We start from the raw sequence: 22,688 nt of genomic DNA, 5'->3' as shown, positions 1-22,688 counted from the left end.
TCACTTAGGGGTGTACTCACTTTTGTTGCCAGCGGTTTAGACATTAATGGCTGTGTGTTGAGTTATTTTGAGGGGACAGCAAATGTACACAGTTATACAAGCTGTACACTCACTACTTTACCTTGTAGCAAAGTGTAATTTCTTCAGTGTTGTCACATGAAAAGATATAATCAAATATTTGCAGAAATGTGAGGGGTGTACTCACTTTTGTGAGATACTGTACGTTCATTGTACTACATGCATACGCATCAGTAAGAAGTCAGTATACGCTATGCCCGCTGACAAAGAGTAGGTAGAAAGCCTATACCTGCGTATGCCCTCCAATACACCACTGCTTGTTATACAGAACTTGTTACCAGGCGTAATAAAGTGTATACATAACTTATTATACAGAACTTGTTGCCAGGTGCGATGAACTGGATACACATCGTAATGTCTGGCAGATGTTGTTGTAATTTCATATCGTTTCTAAGCTGCCTTTCATACCAAAAGGATAATTCCCCAGTCTCAGATTCGGATACATTTCTCTTTTTTGCGGGAGGTCAGGCGTGCGCTCGAGATGGCACCTGACTAATGTGGTATGAAGGGAAGTAATGGACTTAATGATACATTTCGTGCTAAGGTCAAAGTCTTGTCACTGTACAAAAATAAAATCTGAGCGCCCATCATAGATCTGTCACATTTAAAGCTACAGTACGCACTTAATAGGACAAGCAGCCCCTGCCGCCTGCCCTTTTGCCCTATCATCGCCTGCATTCTATCTGCGTGACATACATCGTTCACCGCGACGCGCATGCGTTGCCGATATACATTAAATGGGGAATATCATGTGCACATGATTTTTAAGAGAAAAATATTTGAAACAAGAACTTAATACCGCCAACATCCTCTGGTTATTTAGGCTTGTATTGAGCATACTCTTGAGCCACTTAAATGTGTTTGGCAAATAAAGTGTTTATAGCAGGTACAGTGAGGCTTGTGTACATAGTTGCATTGGTTCTGTCACATCTCAGACACAGTTACATTTGCAGCTGTCTGATAACTGGTTTTGATGGCACTTTGCGTTTGTCCAGGTACCATGCATAAATCTTTGAAGATCTTGGTTCCTTTCTGAACATGGCGATGTAAATGTAAGGAGGATTCAGACAGTGTGCTGCGAACTGACAAGAGAGCGGAGTCCTCATTCAAAGTCAGGGGTAGCCCAGAGATCCCCACTTCACAGGGGACGGACTAACATTGGTTCTTTTAAAGGGAGCTGTGGTGTATTTGAAAACACTCTCTGTCTGAAACCTCCCTGTCTGCAATGCATAGGTCCATGGTTATACCACTCCATTCCAGAGCCGGGCTAGCAAGACAACAGTGGACAAATCCTCAGTGTCTTCAGCATCTAGGACTGTTTGGATTTTAGGGACTTTTTCTGAGTGAACAATGTTCTTATAAGAGGCGACAGGAGCATGTCGCCAGCACAAAGCGATTACCCATTTACCCGTCACTTTAAAGTGATATGCTACATGTTCCACAGTCAATTCCCAGTTACCTGTGACAGCAAGAAATTGGCAACGCAGAAGCCCACAAAATGTTTTTTTCACTTGAAGTGAGCTAGGGCTTCAAAGCCAGCCTTCAACTGAACTATAAATCAGCAACTTCAGAGGAATTTTGGTGGTTACTATCTCTGTAATCTGTTGAAGACATGGTTTGGACATTATATGTCTTGTGAAATATACTATCCAAGAAGAGTAGTTGGATTAGTTGTCAGTGACAGGTTTATCATGTGGCTGTTGTATTTTGGGTTGCAAGTTTAGGTAAATCTTGCCCACAAAAACAAATTCTACCTCATCTGACCTGGAACATTTCCATTAAGCCAGATCTTTCACCCAGGAAAATGTTACAGTGAAGGACGCCTTCATGATTAATGGTTTGCCTGAAATAATTACATGTATCCCATAATGTGTGTTACCCTGTGTAACGCATTTTTGTAACGCATTTCAATGGAGGATGAAAGTTGCCGAGCAGAACACGACCCCCACCTCTGCAGTTGCCCTCCTCAGACAGAAAGCAATTAAAGGAACATGTCTAAGAATGGAAACTTATTTACTTTGGCTGAGATGGTGGGGGTATATAATGTACAGCTGGATCATCCTTCTCTGGATCATTACCCACAATGCTCATTATTCCTCCCACTCGGCGCTAGTATCTCATATGTGGAGATCAGGCTTTTTGAGGGATGTCAGACTGGTCCATTAAACTAGATGTAGAAGGCACCTTTCATCTAGCACAGGCATCCTTCGGTGTAGTAAAAACATGATCTCTGTTCCTCTACAAGCTTATTCATTTGTTTCTATTAGTCCATCTATGTTGCAAGTGACTTTAATGATTGCACACTCAAGGGCCCATCATACTTTCCCAAATCAACACTTTAACTGACAGTATAGTTTATTTGTCTTTTAATTGTTTACATTATTATGTTAAGGATAATCTGAAGAAAAAACTAAAATGCTTTGAATAAGGCATTAACATTTTTAAAGCATAATCAAAGCACTCAAAACGTAATCCTAAAGTGACCTAAACATCTCCGGATTTAGAGCTCTGTATGAACCCTGTAACGATTACGCTAATATGTAAGCACGCTAAATTAATTCATACACGCACACACACAAAGACGATGTCGATAGAGCAAATACATTTAATATATTATTAATCCTGTACTCATTAATCAAGCTAGCGCTCTGCTTTGGCCCTGAGGACCTCTACACTCGCAGAATGGACATTAACAGCAACTGTGTGGCAGAATAGACAATCATGACTTCATCATTGAGGAAGTGAACAGTCGAACCTCACACTTCCTGTTGATCAGATGTCAGAATCAGAGCAACCCAAAGGGAACACTATCTGCATAAAATCTTTGACCAATACAATACCTGTAGTTTACAGGTAACCGTTCTGGCCATGCATCCTCAGTTTTCAACCCTAGTGAGGACATTTATCAGGAAACTTAGCAGACCTTCAAATTTGAGAACTGCTGTGCACTTATCTTGGGCTTCGTCTGGCTGAGCCGGAACTGGGTGGCTGAGATTAGAAAAACCTTGGCTATTGTTCCGAGTCCAGACGCAAAGGACAGAACGTTTCATTCGGTTCCCACTGGCAGTGTGAGCCACTCAGTGTGAGGTGTTTCCTCCTGTGGATCTGAAGACAAACAGCATTGGGGACATTGCTATGCCAATCTTCCGGTGACTTCGTACCAGAAGCAGTTAAGCAAGACTAATGCTACCCCTAAGAAAATATAGTGCAAACTACTTTTGCGGATAATTATCAACAGTGTATCTGAAATGTCATAGTGATTTAGCAAATGTTCTTATCCAGAGCAGTTTCCATAGGGGCCCACCTGAGGGAAACAGATCGGCAACTCTGGCACAGTTTGACTGATTGAGCCACGGGGGGATGCTGATCACAAATTGTGAAGAACAGATCATTGTGGTCATTTGTTTTTTCCAACAAAAAAGGGGTTTAGCCTGTTATACATGAAAATACATTTTTAAAGTGAGAATTTGTTAGATCTGATAACAAAAAGGAAGGGGGTTGCATGTTTTACCCATACATTTCTTTGATATGAACAGTGTCATTTCATTGCATTTATCTCATGTAGCATATGCTCTTATCCAGAGCGACTTGCAGTTAATGCCTTCATCTGAAGACAGCCAGGTTGACCAACCACACAACTCACTAGTAGTAAGTACACTCTACTCAATTAATTAGCTGTCAGCAAAAGTCAGTGCTGAGAAGGACATAACAAAGCAAGCATAACATAACAAAGCAAGCATTAGTTCTCAAAGGCAACAGAGGGGGTGGCTGGTGGAGTTATTTTAGGTACTCCCTGAAAAGGTAGGGTTTCAGATGTTTACTGAAAATGAGCAGGGATACTGCTGTCTTAGCTTCAAGGGGAAGCTGGTTCCTTGGTATGAGCACCTTGTTCCATTCTCATCGGTGGAGAGGTTAAAGCTCACTATAAAAGCAGCTGACAGCACATGTTTGTATAGTTACACTGCAAGTTCTTTAGTCTAGCAAATGTTTTTTTTTTAAATATTTTTTCAAATATGTAGCGGATGCGGTTTTGCACATAGCCGGTAGCGAAAGCATCTGTGAACTCTACACATTCCCCAATGATCCTGCCAGGGCTTGCTGATCGCCAGATATGGATGAAGGTTGTGAAGTGCAGATGAAGGTGGGATTACACGTTAGAGTAGGCTATTTTTCAATTACATGTACACTCTGTCACTCAAACACAGTGAAGCGTATTTTGCCCGAACAACGCTACTGGCATGTTCTGCTTTGCCTGTAGCAGTGGGGGGGGGGGGGGGGGGGCAAAGGGGCTGGAGCGTGGGGCGGGCAGTGACTGTTGCGCACACAAAGCAGCATCCCAGAGAGAAGCACCACACACACAGACACACACAGACGGGGAACCAACAATCCCTTGGGAGGCCTGAACTGAATGTAGGCTATGCTGGTTGCAAGCTGCAAGAAATGTAATCAAGTTAGTTTGTTTTCACTGTGAGATTCAAGACAGAAATGGGATGTAGCCCTGTTGCTCATTTCACCCACAATTTAAATATGAATGAATGCATTTTCACTTCAATGCAGTGTTTGAAGGGACAGGCCAAAGACTGAAACTGTGTAGAAAGTTAACCTTTAACCTTTAAGTCGTTGCCTGTATTTGTCCTCGATTTTCTATTGCAACTAAGCTAAAAAATGTAATTGTTCTTAGGTTATCGTGTAAAATAGCAGCACATCATCATACTCTGCATTGCCCAAATCTAAAAGTCATGACAAACATTTCTATAATAATTATTCTATTAGGTACAAATTTGACCATTTCCTTCTGGAATGAGTGTTTTATATGTCAAATCCTACATTTTTAGAACAACATTACTTGTGCTCTTGTGCATCATACTGCAAAACCACAAATATCCTTGTGTAACTGAGACTCCACTGAGTTTAACTGATTTATTTAATTGTTTGTAGCTCCTGGTGTAATGTTTTCACAGTCAAAAACATAAAGGTACTTGTTTGTAGCACAAATGTTTGGGATTCTACTGACATTCTTTGTGACAGAAGTATTTTCTGGAAACATTCAGTCTGATCAAACAGGGCAATCCACTAGTGCTATCCAATGCAACATATGAATGCTTTCTACCGGCAGATTAACTGGAGCCAGAAAGACTGAGTAAAAAAAACACATTGATCTATTCATAACTGAGAATGATGAGATGGAAAAGAGATGGATAATACTGCCAAGATTTGAATTTTGTTCAACCACCACCAATCTGCTCCACCGTTTTGTGAAATTACACTTAATGTGATGGAGATGGACAGAATGAAATACTAATTTCTCACCTTTATCTAAAAGCTAAAACATTCTTACCAAACAGCAATTCGACAGTTGAAGGAGGCGGTTGTTGTCAATATGAATTGTAGCTGTAGTTAACTTTTAAACATTATAGACAACAAATATGTAAATAATCAATTTCAACAGTATTACAATGTATTCTTTGACTTGAGGGTTGTTTCTTACCCAAAATGACAGATGCCAGTTAGACATGTCAAGTCTTGGAAACAAGAGGCCTGTAAGCCAGGACAATTGATAAGTGGCCAGCGCTAATAGACCCACAGCCTTTCTGCCAGTTCCACAGTGAAGTTGTCTGCTTCAGCAGCCGATCTATCTGCAGGCCACACCTCCCCTCCCCAGTACATTATCCACCTCACAGCACGATATTAGTCTCTTATTGACTTTCCCACTGGATCAAGCGGAGAGCATTTACAGATTATTATTTTTCTAATGTACAGTTTAAAACGTGTCCATTTATTAATTAATGTGAGGAGAGAGGTTGTTCGTCTCAGGTTTATTGACCTTTATGAAGGGGCACACCCAGGCTGAGGGAGCATCTCGGGAGTGTTAATGGAAGTAGGATGGTTTTGCCATCCATTCTCCTGACTGTGGATTTCAATGCTATCATCTGTCACACAGTTGCTCTATTCGTTTCCTGCAACGGGTTTTGTGAGACATATGTACTGTACTCAACTCGTGTTTGCACCATTAAACAGTAAACAGCTACTGTGTGACTAGAATATATTTCTTAATTATAATCTCTTCATTTAATGTTCATTCAGACATATGATATGATTTTTATTCAGAAACAAGAAACCAGGCAAGCCTAGTTCAGCCGGCCCACGATTAGAGGGAATGAATGTTGTTTCCCCGGCTGGATTCGATACGCAGTGTCCTATGTGACAGACGGTATCTTTAACCACTAGTTCGTCCATCAAAATATAACCGTAAACTGTTTTACTTTGGCCTTCAGTCACTAATGTAGTGAATGAAGCTTGTAGCCAGCAAAGTTATACTAGTATCCCTGATTGCAGTGTGCGGTTTGGGGCGAGGCTCAATGTGAGCAGAGTCTAACGCGTTTAACCCGACACCTTCCCGTCTCCTTTAAGGTCACCCAAGCTGAGGTTCACGTCGAAGGTCAACAAAAGTATATCTGAATCTAACCTACATGGATCAAAATATAAACCTTGTGGCTTTTCATGAAGTTTACCCAATCATTTAATAAAGAAACTGATTATACCCACAGGTGCAAATAAATGTACCTTGCAGAAATGAACCAAGAACATTCAAGAGAGGGAGTGCGGTCAACTAAAGAGCCATTATGAATTTGAACATGCTATATGTGAACGAAGTGGGTAGCTAGTCTACTTTTTATTAGTCTACTTTTAATTGGGTATTTTTGTTTGATACCCGAAGGTAACAGTCCGACTTTTACAATAAGTTTGTTTTGATATGATCATTTATCTTAAATAATAGACCTATAGAATATGTATATATATGTGTATATATATATATATATATATATATATATATATATATATATACACACACAGTGGGGAGAACAAGTATTTGATACACTGCCGATTTTGGCCGATTTTCCCACTTACAAAGCATGTAGAAGTCTGTAATATTTATCATAGGTACTCTTCAACTGTGAGTGACGGAATCTAAAACAAAAATCCAGAAAAATCACATTGGATGATTTTTAAGTAATTCATTTGCATTTTATTGCATGACATAAGTATTTGATACATCAGAAAAGCAGAACATAATATTTGGTACTGAAACCTTTGTTTCGGGTCGTTGTCATGCTGGAAGACCCAGCCACGACCCATCTTCAATGCTCTTACTGAGGGAAGGAGGCTGTTGGCCAAGATGTCGCGATACATGGCCCCATCCATCCTCCCCTCAATACGGTGCAGTCGTCCTATCCCCTTTGCAGAAAAGCATCTCCAAAGAATGATGTTTCCACCTCCATGCTTCACGGTTGGGATGGTGCTCTTGGGGTTGTACTCATCCTTCTTCTTCCTCCAAAAACACAGCGAGTGGAGTTTAGACCAAAAATTTATATTTTTTGTCTCATCAGACCACATGGCCTTCTCCCATTCCTCCTCTGGATCATCCAGATGGTCATTGGCAAACTTCAGACAGGCCTGGACATGCGCTGTCTTGAGCAGGGGGACCTTGCGTGCGCTGCAGGATTTTAATCCATGAAGGCGTAGTGTGTTACTAATGGTTTTCTTTGAGACTGTGGTCCCAGCTCTCTTCAGGTCATTGATCAGGTCCTGCCATGTAGTTCTGGGCTGATCCCTCACCTTCCACATGATCATTGATGCCCCACGAGATATTGTATGTAGCCCCAGACCGAGGGAGATTGACCGTCTTCTTGAACTTCTTCCATTTTCTAATAATTATACCAACAGTTTTTGCCTTCTCACCAAGCTGCTTGCCTATTGTCCAGTAGCCCATCCCAGCCTTGTGAAGGTCTACAATTTTATCCCTGATGGCCTTACACAGCTCTCTGGTCTTGGCCATTGTGGAGAGGTTGGAGTCTGTTTGATTGAGTGTGTGGACAGGTGTCTCTTATACAGGTAAGGAGTTCAAACAGGTGCAGTTAATACAAGTAATGAGTGGAGAACAGGAGGGCTTCTTAAAGAAAAACTAACAGGTCTGTGAGAGCCGGAATTCTTACTAGTTGGTAGGTGATCAAATACTTATGTCATGCAATAAAATGCAAATTAATTGTTTAAAAATCATACAATGTGATTTTCTGGATTTTTGTTTTAGATTCGTCTCTCACAGTTGAAGTGTACCTATGATAAAAATGACAGACCTCTACATGCTTTGTAAGTAGGAAAACCTGCAAAATCGGCAGTGTATCAAATACTTGTTCTCCCCACTGTATATAGCCTACTAATACTAGGTACATATGGTACTGATGTATTTTACGCTGTCCCTTAGTGCTCCTGTCCCCTCGTTCTCCATCTCTCCTCTCACATGCTGCTGGCAGGTGATCAGAGATGAGTGTGGATGGTGCCTGCCCTCCATAAACGTGTTGTTGACGTTTGATTGTTTCATGTCAAGGTTAAAATACATGTTTTGTGTTTCAAACTGTTACGGTCAATATTAATTGACCGTAACACGCTATAACGGAATTGGTCTTGTTTTGGGCTTGTTTTTTGAAGCTGCGGTTGCTTGTTTGACTCACGAGAGTTGGCAACACTGCCCCGAATTGCACACTGCAGTCAGGGGCTTCTCAAGTTATAGCCTGTCCTGAACAAATTATAATGCCTACTTTGTTTTTTGGTCGATCCCTAGTCAAATGCGTGGCAGTATTTAACAATGGGTAGTCAGTCAGGCAGGCAGGCAGGCAGGCAGGCAAGAGACATACGCACTTCTTGGCCAACTCTGCTTACGCGGCCGGGCAAAAGGAGGTGCATGACAGGAATGTTATTTCAATTTTCTGCGGTTATTTAAAGTTTTTGTAGTGGATACCTGCAAGATGATAAAGGAAAGAGTCTCAATCTAAAAGCATTCATGTCACTAAGCACAGTTTCTTCGTCTGGGGCTGGAGAATTATGTAGAGCAGAAAGTGCTAAATGTTCTGGGAAGATGGGAATTCAAAGGAGGCACCAAAAGGTAAAAAGAGCATTCCGCCGGTAACCAAGCAACCCCTGATCATTTAGGATTCCTTTCACTTTTCTTCATGTCTCCTTCCTCAGTGCCGCTCATGTTCCTTTGACACTGAGTGCATTTACTATATGACAGTTTGTGTCTGAATGTAGTGACCATCCAACAACAGGATTATGGGTGATATTTCATCTAGTGCCCGTGACTGTTGGACCAGTAAACCAGAAGTCACTGGTTCTAATCCCTGAAGTGATAAGGTAGAGAAAATCTATTAAGCAACAACCATTACTTCGGTATGAGTTGCGAGGCCCAGGGTTTGAATTCTGCTCACAGTTTAGCCCAGGGGTCCCAGACTTGCCCATAACTTGAAAAGAGAGAGCGGTGGGGCGATTTGTGTCTGATTCTGATCCTCATTCTGTCTCATCTTTTAGCAGGTTTTACCCCTGAACTTCATGGAGTATCCGACCAATCGTGCCACACATTAATGAATGGTTGGCCGAGATTAAGACAGTGTAGGACATTTTCCAAATCAGTGACGTGAGGCCCATTGATTTGTTTAACGCCAACCACTAAGGGTGAAGAAAGCTACAGGGTCAGCAATCCCATTCACTTGCATGCGTTTTGTTTGAACCTAACAAGAGGGTAAAAGCCTATTAATGACCTGAATAGGAAGTTCTTATAGAGCATCAGCAAAAATAAAATGGCCACCTGACATGCTTTTGCTACACAGGATATCTCTGTTCCTTTGACACTGGCCTTCTCACCATTCCAAAAACTGTAACATGGGGGACTGGGCATTCAGTGTTGTGGCCCTTAAACTCTGGAACTGTCTCCCTTCAGCCCTCCGCAACTCAGATTCCATAAGCCCCTTTAAAAACAGACTTAAAACTGCCTTGTTCACGCTGGCTTTTCCCTTTGTGTAGCTTGAACCTCAATTAGCATCAGTGGTGCCTCGTTGTTTTTTATCGTTTCTTTCTTTTGTTTCTGGTTCTTCTTGTGTTGTGCTTTTGTGTGTTTTTCTTCGTTACTGTACTGTATCATTTGGTTTCTGGTTCTTCTTGTGTTGTGCTCTTGTGTGTTTTTTGTTGTCGTTGAACTGTATCCTTTGGTATCTTGAAAGGTGCTTAAAATACGCTGTTTTGTTATTAATATTAGGATGACAGTTAGCGTTCTGGCATTCATGAAATGAATGTGTTATTGGAAAATATTTCACGTCAACCTAATGTATCAGTGTGTAAAATATGACGCCACCTTAAGGATTATAGGTGTTTGTCTTAATGATGGACGTCACAAGCAATCCTCATGAACATCACACGTTTAAATCAGGTAATGAATGTGAGCCTCACAATACACATTTGTTTGGAATTGGAATTTCCCTCATTACTCACCTTCAAATGCTTGATTTCCTCATGCATGTATTGTGGTCCTGCACTGTATATCAGTGTTTCCTTGGGCGTGTAAAAGAAATACCTAAATGTACAGTATGGCAGAAGTGTCAAATTAGTTACACGTTTTATTATTATGTACTGTACATGCAAACATGCATGACTAATGAATCACCTGTTGGTTAATAACCATTAATAACCAAAAACATTTGTCCTCTGTAGATAGACCATCTTTTATCATTGGCATTAGTTTAGGGATGACTGTTCGGTATTGCACCTACCAAAGAATATTTCATTGCTCATACTGTAAAAATGGATGCCCTGTTTCCTAAGCCATATCCTCTGAGCATACTGGCACCTTCCCTGAAATACTGTTAACCTGCTACCAACAACATATCTGGGGCAAGGAAAGGCTGAAAAGGTACAATATATGACCTGACATTGATTTGTCTGCTGTGGGCTTTTTTTCTCTGTGTGCCACATGCAAACACAAAGCTTGAACAAGAAAAAGAGTAGGCCCTTTATCAGCCAACACGACACTCCGTAAGTTCATCAAAACTGTGTTACAGCTTTTATTTCGTTACCATCGATCAGCGTAGATAAAGCAGGTGTGACTGTTACATGATTATCCTACTCCCCACGCCCCAAATCACACCAACCCCAAACATGATTTGGTCCAGTCCCTGGGTGCCAGTGGAGCTCAGGAGGAGGACGTGGAGAGTCGGAGGAGGGGGGCGCCTGCCAAAGCCTGGCACGTCTCCCCCCTCATTAGAGTCTCCCACTCGTCCTCAGCTTCCTGCACCGTGAGCCTCGAGTTTCCCCCCGCGGCAAGCCCCGCGGCATGGTCACGGCCCACCTCGGCTACGCTCGGCAGCACAGGCATCCGTCAAACCCTCCGGGCCCGTGCCAAACCACCCGCCTCGTCACCCGGCAGCCGCCGGGTTGCTCATCTAAGCGGGGGTTGCTTAGAGACAGGAAGGGAAGCAAGTAGGAGGCTGGAGACTTTCGCCTTCTAGGGAAGCAGATTGTTAGTCCGAGCGCCTGTGGAACGCCGCAAGGAAGCAAATGTGATCCCATGTAGCTCTAGTCAGGTGACAGGAAACCCAGGGCAACTCTGATTGGAGGACTGGGAACCCGGATATGTCTGGAAGCGAGGGAGGGGGATGTGTCATGCTTCTCAGGAGTGAACGAGCCTCCGACAAGACTCATGCTGTCTTCCTCGTTTCAATAATGAAATGTAACAGATGCAGTGTTTGAAATTGCTGCTGCGGGCGGATGAAGGTGTCGACAAAAGCTTTGCGTGAGAGGCTTTTGCCGTATCTTACATGTTCTATAGTGCAGACAGAACCAAAGGACTGAAGTGTTGTCACGTTACTGTTACGGTTTGGCTGTGTAGAATGGCGTCGTCTGGGTGTCGTATATGTCTGTGGTTATGAAGTGTAATAGGAAGCCTCGGCCTATATTAAAAAGTCTAAGAGTAGGAGTACATTTCAGGGGGTCCTTCCTTCCATGTCCTTGTGTGGGCGCTGTTATGGGAATCTACATATGCCTAAATGGCTCCACAGAACTCATCCAAAACAGATTTAGATTTTTTTACATACAGTACCAAGCCAAAAACAATCTTATTCTTGATTGGAAGAAAACAGATCCCAAGTCTGCGATCTCGTTTTGAGGTGCTCGTAATAGGCCTGTTTGTAAAGATGATGGTGACCCTCCAGAAAGAATAGTCACCTTCAGTAGAACAGTCCAGAATACAACGAGGACCCCTCTGGGCTGTTGTCAGACAACCTCTGCTCAACCAACTAATTCTCTTTCTGTTTTGAAAATACCCAATTGGCTGTGTGCAGCGGCTGAGCTTCCAATTTGCATTTTCGGCAATGTCGTCTGCCAGGTTACGTTACAGACGGTATCAATTCTCGTTGATTTGGGCGTCCCCTGGCATTTACATTTATTCATTAAGCATGCGCTCTCACTCACTGCGTCGTTTACGGCACACTTGGCATAAACATTTGACAGCTTGCTGCAAGTTGAAGTAAACAGGCGGATACTGATGTCCTTTTTCATCAGGGGGCAAACCGTCTCTGTTCACTTAGAAGTGTTCATCAGAAGAAAGGGTGACATGGGGGGGACTGGAGAGACGGAAAAAAACTGACACTGTTAGTTACCCCTCTGAGAGCTGTCAGATTAGGAGTAATTTTGAGAAAATGTCTCTCGCCTTTAGTGGGCCTCTCCCTACATGAAGTGGATATTGATAGATTTACATTTATAAACCGGGCGCTTATCCTGAATCTTAATTGGCTGATAGCCATGGTATAGGTTAGCAATAAGACACGAGTGGATGTGGTATATGGTCACATACCATGGCTATGAGCCAATCAGCATTCAGGATTCAAAATACCTGTTATATAAGAGACATATACTACGGGTATGACATCACATCATTTTTTACTGCTCTAACTGCGTTGGGAGCGTTTTTTTCTAAAAGCAAAAAGGCATCCTCGTGTCTTGTTGCCTAAATATAGTTCATATGTATGTCTCCATGATGGATTACATTGACCTGATTAGTAATTGTTTCCTTTTAAATCTTTCAAACTAGGTGTTACGTGGATGATAAGGTGTCCAAGGTGGCCTGGCTCAACCGATCCAACATCATCTTTGCTGGGGAGGACAAGTGGTCACTGGACCCTCGTGTGGAACTGGTAAACAAGGGACAGCTGGAATACAGCCTTCGCATTCAGAAAGTGGACGTGTACGACGAGGGCTCCTACACCTGCTCCATTCAGACCAAACAGCAGTCCAAGACCTCCAACGTCTATCTCATTGTCCAAGGTAGGTCATGCCCCACAGCCGATCGATCGGTAAACAACCTGTAAATATCTCAGTGAATTAATTAATCCATCAGATGTATTTTTGCCCAAGAAATGTAATTAAAAGTTATAGAAAAGGTCCTTATAGAAACCTGGCCTGGTATGTAGCAGTCTGTGGTCTCAGGACTGACAGCCCATCCTCATTTCCCATCAACCATCAGCCCACCAAAGCTGTGTCTCTGTAATCTCCTTGTCTTCCATATTGTCTGGACAGCTGACACAGACTTCTCTTTGGCTGTCAAGAGCTTCCTATCAACGGCCCACACTGTGGGCAAGGCAACTTTGGCAGAATGTCGATCTGATGTCCTCGTTGTGAGATTTCATTTTTAGATTTTATCCTGAACGCATTTTACAGTAGACATTTGCCATTACGTTGGTGAACTTGTACTTCCAACCCAACGTGGAAATAAACCTAATAGAATGCACATTAATGAGTTGGTGTGTGCAAGAACAGTTAATGCTACAGTGCAATGTAACAATAGACAATGTAACAACAGGTAATGTAACACTACGTAAAGGAACAAAGCTTCATGTAACAATAGATACTGTAACAATAAGTAATGTTACAATAAATACAGATACAATAGGTCATGCAACAACATTTCATGTAACAATAGTGTGGTATCATCCTGTTGATGCAGGAATGTTACTACACAGTAGGAATTCCAAACTAATTGTGTGTTTTCAAGGTTAAAGGCGGTTAAAGTTTGTATTTTCCAATCTTTAATGTCAAAATGTATTTCCCCAAGCGGAAAAATTATATTTAATTAATTTCAATCCAATTAACTATTTAAATTGTGTCACTGCAGGAATAATTTTCCTTCTTTGAAAACCACGCTCAAATTGCGACATGGTAGCTATAATGGAATCTAGATCTATTGGGAAATAATCTCTGACCAACAGCCACACGAGTAGAAGGAAGTTGCAGATATCCCAAGGTAACATTTTGCCACACAAAAGCTACAGGGGAACGCCATCTGTTCACATAGTGATGAGCTAAAGAGATGATCTATTATTAGCAGCGAAAGGTCAATAGTAAATTTATGCTTGTGCCGTGTTCAAAGAGGATCTGTTGGACAAGCAAATTATTCCTTGTCAGAATCCCAGTGTGTTGACTTAGCACAGCTTGAACACTGGGTTAAAAGCATAGTGATCCCGTCTATCTGTTTACCTTCACATTGTTCACGACTAATGTGACATTTGGAGCAGAGTGTTGATTCTACATCTAAATACGAGATCTGTTTGTTCTATCCCGCTGGCTCCTTTTGTCACTGTTATTACGACAATATAACAGAATGACCTATGAGTCGACAAGACAGCCCGACGAGATCAGAGAATTCGTGAGATGAGGATTTAATTAAATTCCTTTTCAAATGGCAGATATTTGACCACAGATGTTTTTAAATCCAAGTAGTTGTAGGATACCGGATGTGGAATTGAGGTTGTCTGTAAGTCACATCGGCCTCATTATAGTCCCATCGTTATCACATCATATATTTATCCAACACTTATGCACTGCTGAATCCAGAACCCTCAATATGGACTTATTTCAGCAGGGAAATATCAGCCGGAGTAGGTGCTGAACTCTTGTATATATTGTTTCCCTGTCATCACCACGAACAAGTAACTCCAAAACCAGATGAAAAAACGTGAAATGGATAATATTTACTCTTCAACTTTATTGCTATGAAAACGTTTCCAATTGCAATAGCCACATTGCGTCTATCGTCTAGTTTGCTGGGGGACACCATATTCATGTAACCCGAGCTGACACCTTCTCAGCTAGCAGAGACGCCAGTGTAATTGGAAAACAAATGATCAGACAAAGTAAATTTGCCCTGAGTAAAGCTGTGAACTCGCCGTACGCAGAAAGGCATTGGCACTTAAAGACAGGGTCATCGCACATGCTGCAAATCGTAATATGGAAGGTATTTTTTTTTGTTGTTGATGATGACAAAACCCAAGCTAGTCGCTGCTGTCGAGCCGTTTAAGATCTGTGTGATTGGTTGAATTTAGTGTTGCAGAGTATATTAGTGTTGCAGAGTATATTAGTGTGACAGTGTCAAGAGTAATGTGTTGACGTGTGTATGCTGGGTGGTTGCCAAATGTTTAAGACCACTGAAATCTGTCAATATAATTGATCCCATGATAGTCTCCGGGCAGCGGTAAGCTGTTTTCTTCTGCAGCAAACGGTACCGCTTTGTCAGCTGATTTATATCAGGATTGATTTGGTTGCTTTAAAATTAATGTCAGCATTTTTCATTCTTTGTTAACAAATCAGAATAATTTAAATTGAAGTGTCAACCAGCCAAGCAGGGTTCTTAGCAGATAGGCACGCAGATCTCCTTGACAGGGAGGTGATAGCTACTGCTATTAAGTCCTACTTGCTTACTAAATAAGTCAGGTCTAGATTTTCTCTGATCAACATGTGTACATATTAATAAGTATTTATTTTAAAAAAGCCAAAAAAGATATTCAGGGACATCAAGCTTTAAAAGTAGGACTGCATAGTAAAATCAAGAGCACTATCTACAACACTGTCCAAAAAAGTTGGCACACTGTGTAAAATGCAAATATAAACAGAATGCAATGATGTGCAAATCATTTAATCCTTATATTTCATTGAAAATAGTACAAAGACGACATATCAAATGTGTTCCTGGCATAAAATTCAAAATGGGCATATATTTTTCAAGGAACAATATAAATTAGCAGTTTCAACATTTGATATGTCCCTGTTAAAGTTCCTCCTTCCCTCTTGTATCTTGTCGGCCATCGTTTTCAGCCCCATTCCTTTTTTTAACGTTGTTCAGTTTGTGTCTTGTTTTAGTTTTGTTGCAAGGCAAAGCATGAAATGAGAGGAGGTGGGGTTAAGCAGTGTTTCACAAACCTTTCTCAGCTTGTCAACCAATCATGAAGCCGTTGATTAGCTCTGTCCGGTGAGCAGTAACAGAAGTGTGAACTGTGGGGGTGGGGGGGCTCCCCAGGAAAGTGTTGAGAATCACTGGGATCAAGGTTAAAGTCGGAACCATCGTCTGACTAGACCCCTCAAACTCAAGCCAGATCCACTATGTTTTTTCACTGCAACCCTTTGATCAGGGACCTATTTAGACTCGGGACACCAAGTGGGTGCAATTAATGATGAGGTAGAACAGAAACCAGCAGCCTCTGGACCTCATAGGGTGAGAGTTGAGTAACCCTGATATAAAATGTCACTATTCAGAAAACATTTATAACCAACTCCACTTAATACATTTTGACAGTTGACTGGACATCCATGTCATAACGTCTTTAAAAAGATTGCCATTGAAATGTATTTTGTGTTCCTAAGTGTAGAATTGTCTCAATCACCGTCTGCCAGAAGCTCCTGAGTTATTTCTTCATCTCGAGTAAAAAGAGGTGCCAGACACCGGCCTTGTACACATTTAGCCCGGTAGCAAAATGGCTTGTTATTTCAGGGGGTGAACTACGCGCTACGAAGAATGTGGAAGCCAGCGTGCCCCTCTAAAGAGCAGCAAAGACAGAGGAAGCATGGAGGAGGTTGGATATAAGGAGGACTACTTTAAAGTCTGCACAAGGAGGAGGAACTGACCTTTATCAATTATCACGGGACAATTGGAACCTTTTGGCGGTGCTTCAGAAAACCATCTCCCACTCCCACCTCTGCTTGCTAGAAAGCCTGGTTTTGCCGGGCCGTTGTCAGGCATATGTTATCACTTTTGTCATCCTGGGGGCGGCAATGCCGCTTCTACTGCCAAGAGGCTTGGTGGGCGGGCCCCTAGTTGTCCACCCCTGGAGAAAAACGTCTGTCTTCTCCGTGCTCATTGTTTTACTGACTGTATGGGAGAAGGAGAACGTGTCACCCTAGAAAACAGCACACGTGCCGTCAAACCCCATAATGAAACTGACGCTTTGATGATTTAATGAAAGAGACAATCTTAGTCTTCTGTTTTCTCATTGGCTGGGTTGAAACCCGGAAATACAGAGATCTCCTTCAATCTTTTTTAATGCCCTACAGAAAGAGCCCCTCTTGCAATGAAACGAGGACACACCACATGCATTAATCGACATACATCAGTGGGGAAAGGCTGATGCGTTTCAGAGAATAAGTGCAGCCCTGTTGTTTATGAGAAATGGAGTGCTGGCCAGGCCACAGGCCTCCTGTCCCACCTATCGACTGATCTGAGATCATCTAGTCCCCCACTAAGCGGTAGGAGGGGTCCTGTGACCTATGATGGGCTGTGTCCGGCCTACGGCCCACCCCAGGTTAGCAGGACACTCCATTCTAGACTGTGTCTTACAGCATGGGTAGTTTGCACTGTGGGGCCTTGCTCCCACTCCTGATGCCACCTGTGAAAGACATGCTGATTCTCCTAAAGTGTTATAGACTGAACCGAGAGCACTTGTGTGTTGTTCACCACTACAAACTGATATGCTTTGCTGTTGTTTGAGTGTGTTAGCGGCTGGCTTCGCTTTATCGAAATCACCAGTTAATTGTTAGTTGACCAAGATTTAGTTTTTTCATCATGCTGTAGAACCCTGTTAGATTCACTAAGTCTCAACACTAAAGCTGGCAAAAAATAAATAAATTGGGATTCTAAAAATGCAGGTGTTTCCTCAGCCCATTGGCCAGTACATAAATGTTCAAGTCCTGAATGTTTCTATGTAAATGGACAAGCTGCAATTAACCATCCATTCTCCAAACCACACACTCCCGTTCTACTTATCTGCAGCTGTACAGTGTGTGTTTGGTGCAACTTTGCCCCACTCACTCTCACAAACTGACACTGGAACACTTATCCACAGATGATTTGGTGAAGTGTAATTATCTATATGTGTGACGCGTTTTGAAATCGCTATCGAGTCCATAATATAGAAAACAGAATGGGAGCACTGCATACAGCAGAAGGATTAAGTCTAAAATAATTTGTTGTACTTAATAATGATAAAGGGAAAGGAAATGTATGTTTTGACAAAGCATATTTAAGTCTGGTTAAACCAGCAGGTCGTACATAGGTTGTAACTATACATTCTGCATAGAAGCCACTCTACGCCAGACTTTAGAATTGCGACCTGGGCCTACGCCCTTAATGGGTAAATTTGGTTCAAAATGGCTAAGCCTGATAGAAACGTGTAAAACTGTTTGGAAAGAAACAGTCACTGTAACGTTTTGCATGCTTGCCATGGCGCTCTACAGACATAGTTCATTTCTCCTCCTGGGTAGTCCAGTTCTGTGCTATAGTGCTAAAGATTCAATGCTATAGTGTCACGTTACAATCAAGGGGGCTGCAGGCAGACGCAGTAGCAAACAGAAATAGTCTTTATTTCTTTAATAATAGGCCTGGACACTACTAGGAAAATAAAACAATAAACCTTGAGGGTATAGCCCCAAACAGCGATAAAGCGGCACACTTCCAGACAAAACCAGGTCCATGGCAGAAAGAACGTGACGTGCAACAACACTCGACAAGGACAAGTGGGAAATCAGGGAACATATAACACACTAATGGATAATGGGAAACAGGTGGGATAATAGAAAAAGGCAGTTGGGTACGTTCAAGAGGGCTGGGTTTTGAGAGGAGTTGGGAAACGATGGTGACTAGAAGGCAGGTGACTCAGACCGGCAAAGGGAGGTGGAGATGGTGGAGCTGCGACGGGAGGAACCGTGACATATAGGCTCTACGCCAGTGTCGGAAAAGATGATGTGTCAACTGAATTTGTAGCATAATGCACAAGATCATTTGCATTGGGAGGTGTATACAAGCGGCAAATATTTTCACTGTTGAGCAACATCGTTTTACGTATACAGGTGTGCGTTTCGATCCTTCAAGGATGACAGATCTAAATGAGCAGAAGAGGTGTTTAACCCAAATTAATCTAAAAAGGCAGCCGCTGCCAAGAGTCTGTCCTCAACCCAGCCGTGTTGTTCTTTCATTGTTTTCTCATTATCCTTTTCCTCATTATCAAGGAATGGAAATGGGATCCTCTGTTGGCACGCTTTCCTGAAGGCTGTGGACGATGGCCAAGGTAGAAGTACACATAGTCCTGAACTTGCAGTACATTCATTTTTGTTTACTGTAGATAAGAATTTCAGCTCAAAGACTTTATAAAGAGTAACAATTCTTCAAGTCCTGCTCATTGGGCACAACAAAACCACAGCCAAGGCGTTTCTCTCTACTGGGGCGTTGGATAGCTTGTTAGAGATAGTGCCTCTTTCCATTGTTACTCTCCTTTCAGCACAAACACCCAATTATTCGTTTGTATGATTTACGAGTCTCTGTCCTCGTAGAAAACTCTCTGCCCTCCACTGGAAAATCTGTAAAGAAAGGCAACATTTTAATTAATCAGAGATTTGTCCTCAAGTAGTCCTTAATCTGGCAAGCAGGAAATGCTTCCGAGTATCTCTCCACATCCACAGAAAGCCTTGCTCTAAAGGGCTTCCAATGGGCATTAGTTTTTCTTGATATCCTCTCTTCCCTTTGAAAGTTTAGAAAGAGCTTTAGTTTAGATCATGGAGTGCTGCTGGCGGCGATTATGTTGGTGGAGCAGCTACAAGCAGCTCCTGTATTTCTGCCAAAAGTGCACATTGAGAAAAGCGGAGGCACACACTTTCAGTAGGTCTATGAAATGCAATACCCTGTTAAAGGTGTGCCACCTCTTTCAACTCTGTATTTCCAGCCTGGAGGATCCCTGCCACTTCAGGAAAAAATATCTGCCATATGTCTTGGCATTGCTACCTTCATTGTTGTTAGGAAACTGGTGAACTCCAGAGTTTTTTCCAGTTAGTGAAACTGTTGTAGTGGCCACTCCCATCGACCAAACAATTAGTTTAACCAGGCTACGATCGATTCATCATATGCTCATGAGCCTTGTAAATAAGCAGAAATACAAATTTACGACATATTACATCACACGCTTCTCCTTCTCAGACAGTATTTTTTGGGGATTACAGAATCAGCCGAGAGACTTTTCTTGGCAACAGTTTGACAATGTTACATCTCTTCTTTTTCCTTTTCAGTGTTCCCTTTCTCAAGCAGACTGTTCAAGAGACTACTAGTGTTTGTATTTGTCCTCTGGGCTTCTGAAATTGTGAGGACTTGTGCGTACATGCTTTTCTTACCAGCGACCACAGCGGGCACAATCCTGAAGAAGCTTCACTAAATTGACGGTTGCCTCTCGTTCAGAGTCCTTCAGCGGACAAGATTGCCTGGCTGTCATTCTCACTGATTCCGCTGTAACAGATTGCCTCTGTGGGTCAAAGTGTCGGGAGATGCCCGTCAGCAGGTCATTGGCTTGTTTGAGGTGACGCTGTAACATTTAAGAGTTGTCACAACATTCAGGAGATTGTTCTGTCATCAGAGAAGTCCGCGGTACAATAACCTTGCCAGCGTAGGAAAGTAATTGGCAGCTGGTCATGACGGCAGAGCTCGCTGCTACGGATACTTCAGTGATTATGCTTTAATGAAACCTAATTGCCTCGACAACAGTTAGGCCTGTGACTCACCAGGTCCAAATGTCACATCAGAATATGATTGGCAGGTGGTAAGGGGTGGAGGATCAGTAGAAGCAGCCCACAGAGCAAAGTTGGTGTGGTGAAAAAAACTCTGGTTTTACTGGTGTGCAATGAAATATAAACAGTTGGTTGGTAAGCGGATGTAATTTCAGACTGCACTACAGTGCGTTATTGATTTGACTATTGATTTGAGTCAAAGTGCGGTGCAGTTCTTGTTAGCAAGCTAGTCCAAAGATCTCTGTTCAGACTAATTAATAGGATAAAAAATCAGGAAGAACTAGGTGATGGACAAACAAATCTAAAGCATAGCGTGAGAACAGCGTTTTGTAATGAGACAATAGTCCTGGGCAGGACGTGGTCTTTGCATGCCTGTCAAGTCATTTGAGGCAGAACACGACAAAGGTCTGTGAAATGCTGTCGTCTTTGCCTCTCATTCAGCTGGAAGCCTCGTTTCATGCACTGTCCGTGCCAGAGTTGTCCGGAGGATGGATGTACTGGCACAGTTTAAGAGAATACATAGGCTCCCAGCTCCTCGGTAACACAAGGAGTCCTAGTCCCAAAAAAGGTTGATCAAATCAGATTCAAGGTATGAACTGCAATGAATATCAAAGGAGAGTGGGCATTCATGACAGGATTTTAGTATTTTATTTAATTTTTTTCTGGGAATACATCCTACCAGCGCAACGGCACACTTAAAGATTAGGATGAGCTGTTCCAAGTCGGGACTATCTCTTCTCACGTTCCCCCTACTGCCCCCCTCCCAACACCCCCCCCCCAAAAAACCGAGGTCCCTCACCTCTGACCCTTGGCTCCAACTGGCCCCGAAAAGGAGAAGAACATGGGACCATAATTGGATGACCTTGTTGACAGATGTGTGGTGGCTGTAATTAGACCTTGAGTGGTATCTGAAGTCATAGTGTCCATGGACTGTCATTCTTTTACCCCCAATTCACACATTGAGGAGAACACAATCCCCTGTGTGTGTGTGTGTCTGTGTGTGTTTGTGTGTGCATCCTGTATGTATGTGTGGGTGCCAGTGTGAGCAGGCTGTTGCCCGAGGAGACAGAGATACATGATTTCAGCAGCAGGTAGGTTCCTACCCTATAAAATAATGACAGACTACACACTAACCAGGTAGCCAATTGAAAACCTTTAGCTAGGAGAAGGCTGTGACAGCCCAGTCTAATGAACCGGCTTGGAGAAAGACAGCTCCTGCGCCTAACTCATCACAATTCACCCAATGCTCATTGTGCCTTGTAATGTTTCTACGTGTCGCTCGTGCTAGAGAGCGTGACTCAGAGGATCTCCAACCAATCCCGTTGTGTCTTTCTCTCTGCGACCGTATTCGGCTGAAAGAAAAGTTGTGGCGAGATTAAAGGGCTGTGGCTTGACGGTAAACAGTGTAATCAGGACGTACGTGACCCTGGAGGCCGAGTTTCTTTATGCCTTTCTGAGGTGGACCGTTATGGGACTTTGATCATCGCCGGCTCCCTGGATGGTTCGAATCGCATGAATCCAGGAAAAGCCTGAAGCTGACTTTCAGGTTATGGGTTTGTATTACAACGAGCTTCTGCTAATTATCTTGTAGTTTCTCGTGCTTTAAAGGCTTTGAAGTTTCACAATCAAAGTTGAAACAAAGGTCAATGTATTTGTGCGAAATGTTTCCCTCTAGGATCTCATTAGGTCTGTGGGGGATAAGCTGACTCAAAATAATTGAGTGAAAGTTAGCTGAACGTTAAGCAAGTTTAGAAAAGAAAAAAGTGAGACATAATAATATTAATATTTATAATAATTCCAAAAAGACATTTGAAAACACATTAAATTTTCTTATTTTTGTCCATTGATGAAATTGCTCAGGTGTTACCTTAAATGCAAAAAAGGTTTATGAATTCAGAATTGCAATTTATTTCTCC

General features: G+C 42.4%; 1 protein-coding gene across 2 annotated transcripts in view; it reads left to right on the top strand.

Annotated features, from left to right (window-relative positions):
- Nucleotides 1-22,688, top strand: part of lsamp (limbic system associated membrane protein) — a 474,291-nt gene that overhangs the window by 426,423 nt on the left and 25,180 nt on the right. For both annotated transcript variants that reach the window (XM_010870804.4, XM_013139424.3), the window contains one exon: nt 12,992-13,224. In XM_010870804.4, coding sequence (XP_010869106.1) covers nt 12,992-13,224 — 233 coding nt within the window. The remainder of the gene's footprint in view (nt 1-12,991; nt 13,225-22,688) is intronic.

Source organism: Esox lucius, chromosome 1 (genome assembly GCF_011004845.1).
Source record: "Esox lucius isolate fEsoLuc1 chromosome 1, fEsoLuc1.pri, whole genome shotgun sequence".
NCBI classification, from domain to species: Eukaryota; Metazoa; Chordata; class Actinopteri; order Esociformes; family Esocidae; genus Esox; species Esox lucius.
The sequence above is the reverse complement of the archived record's forward strand: the minus strand, read 5'-3'. Positions and strand labels throughout refer to the sequence as shown.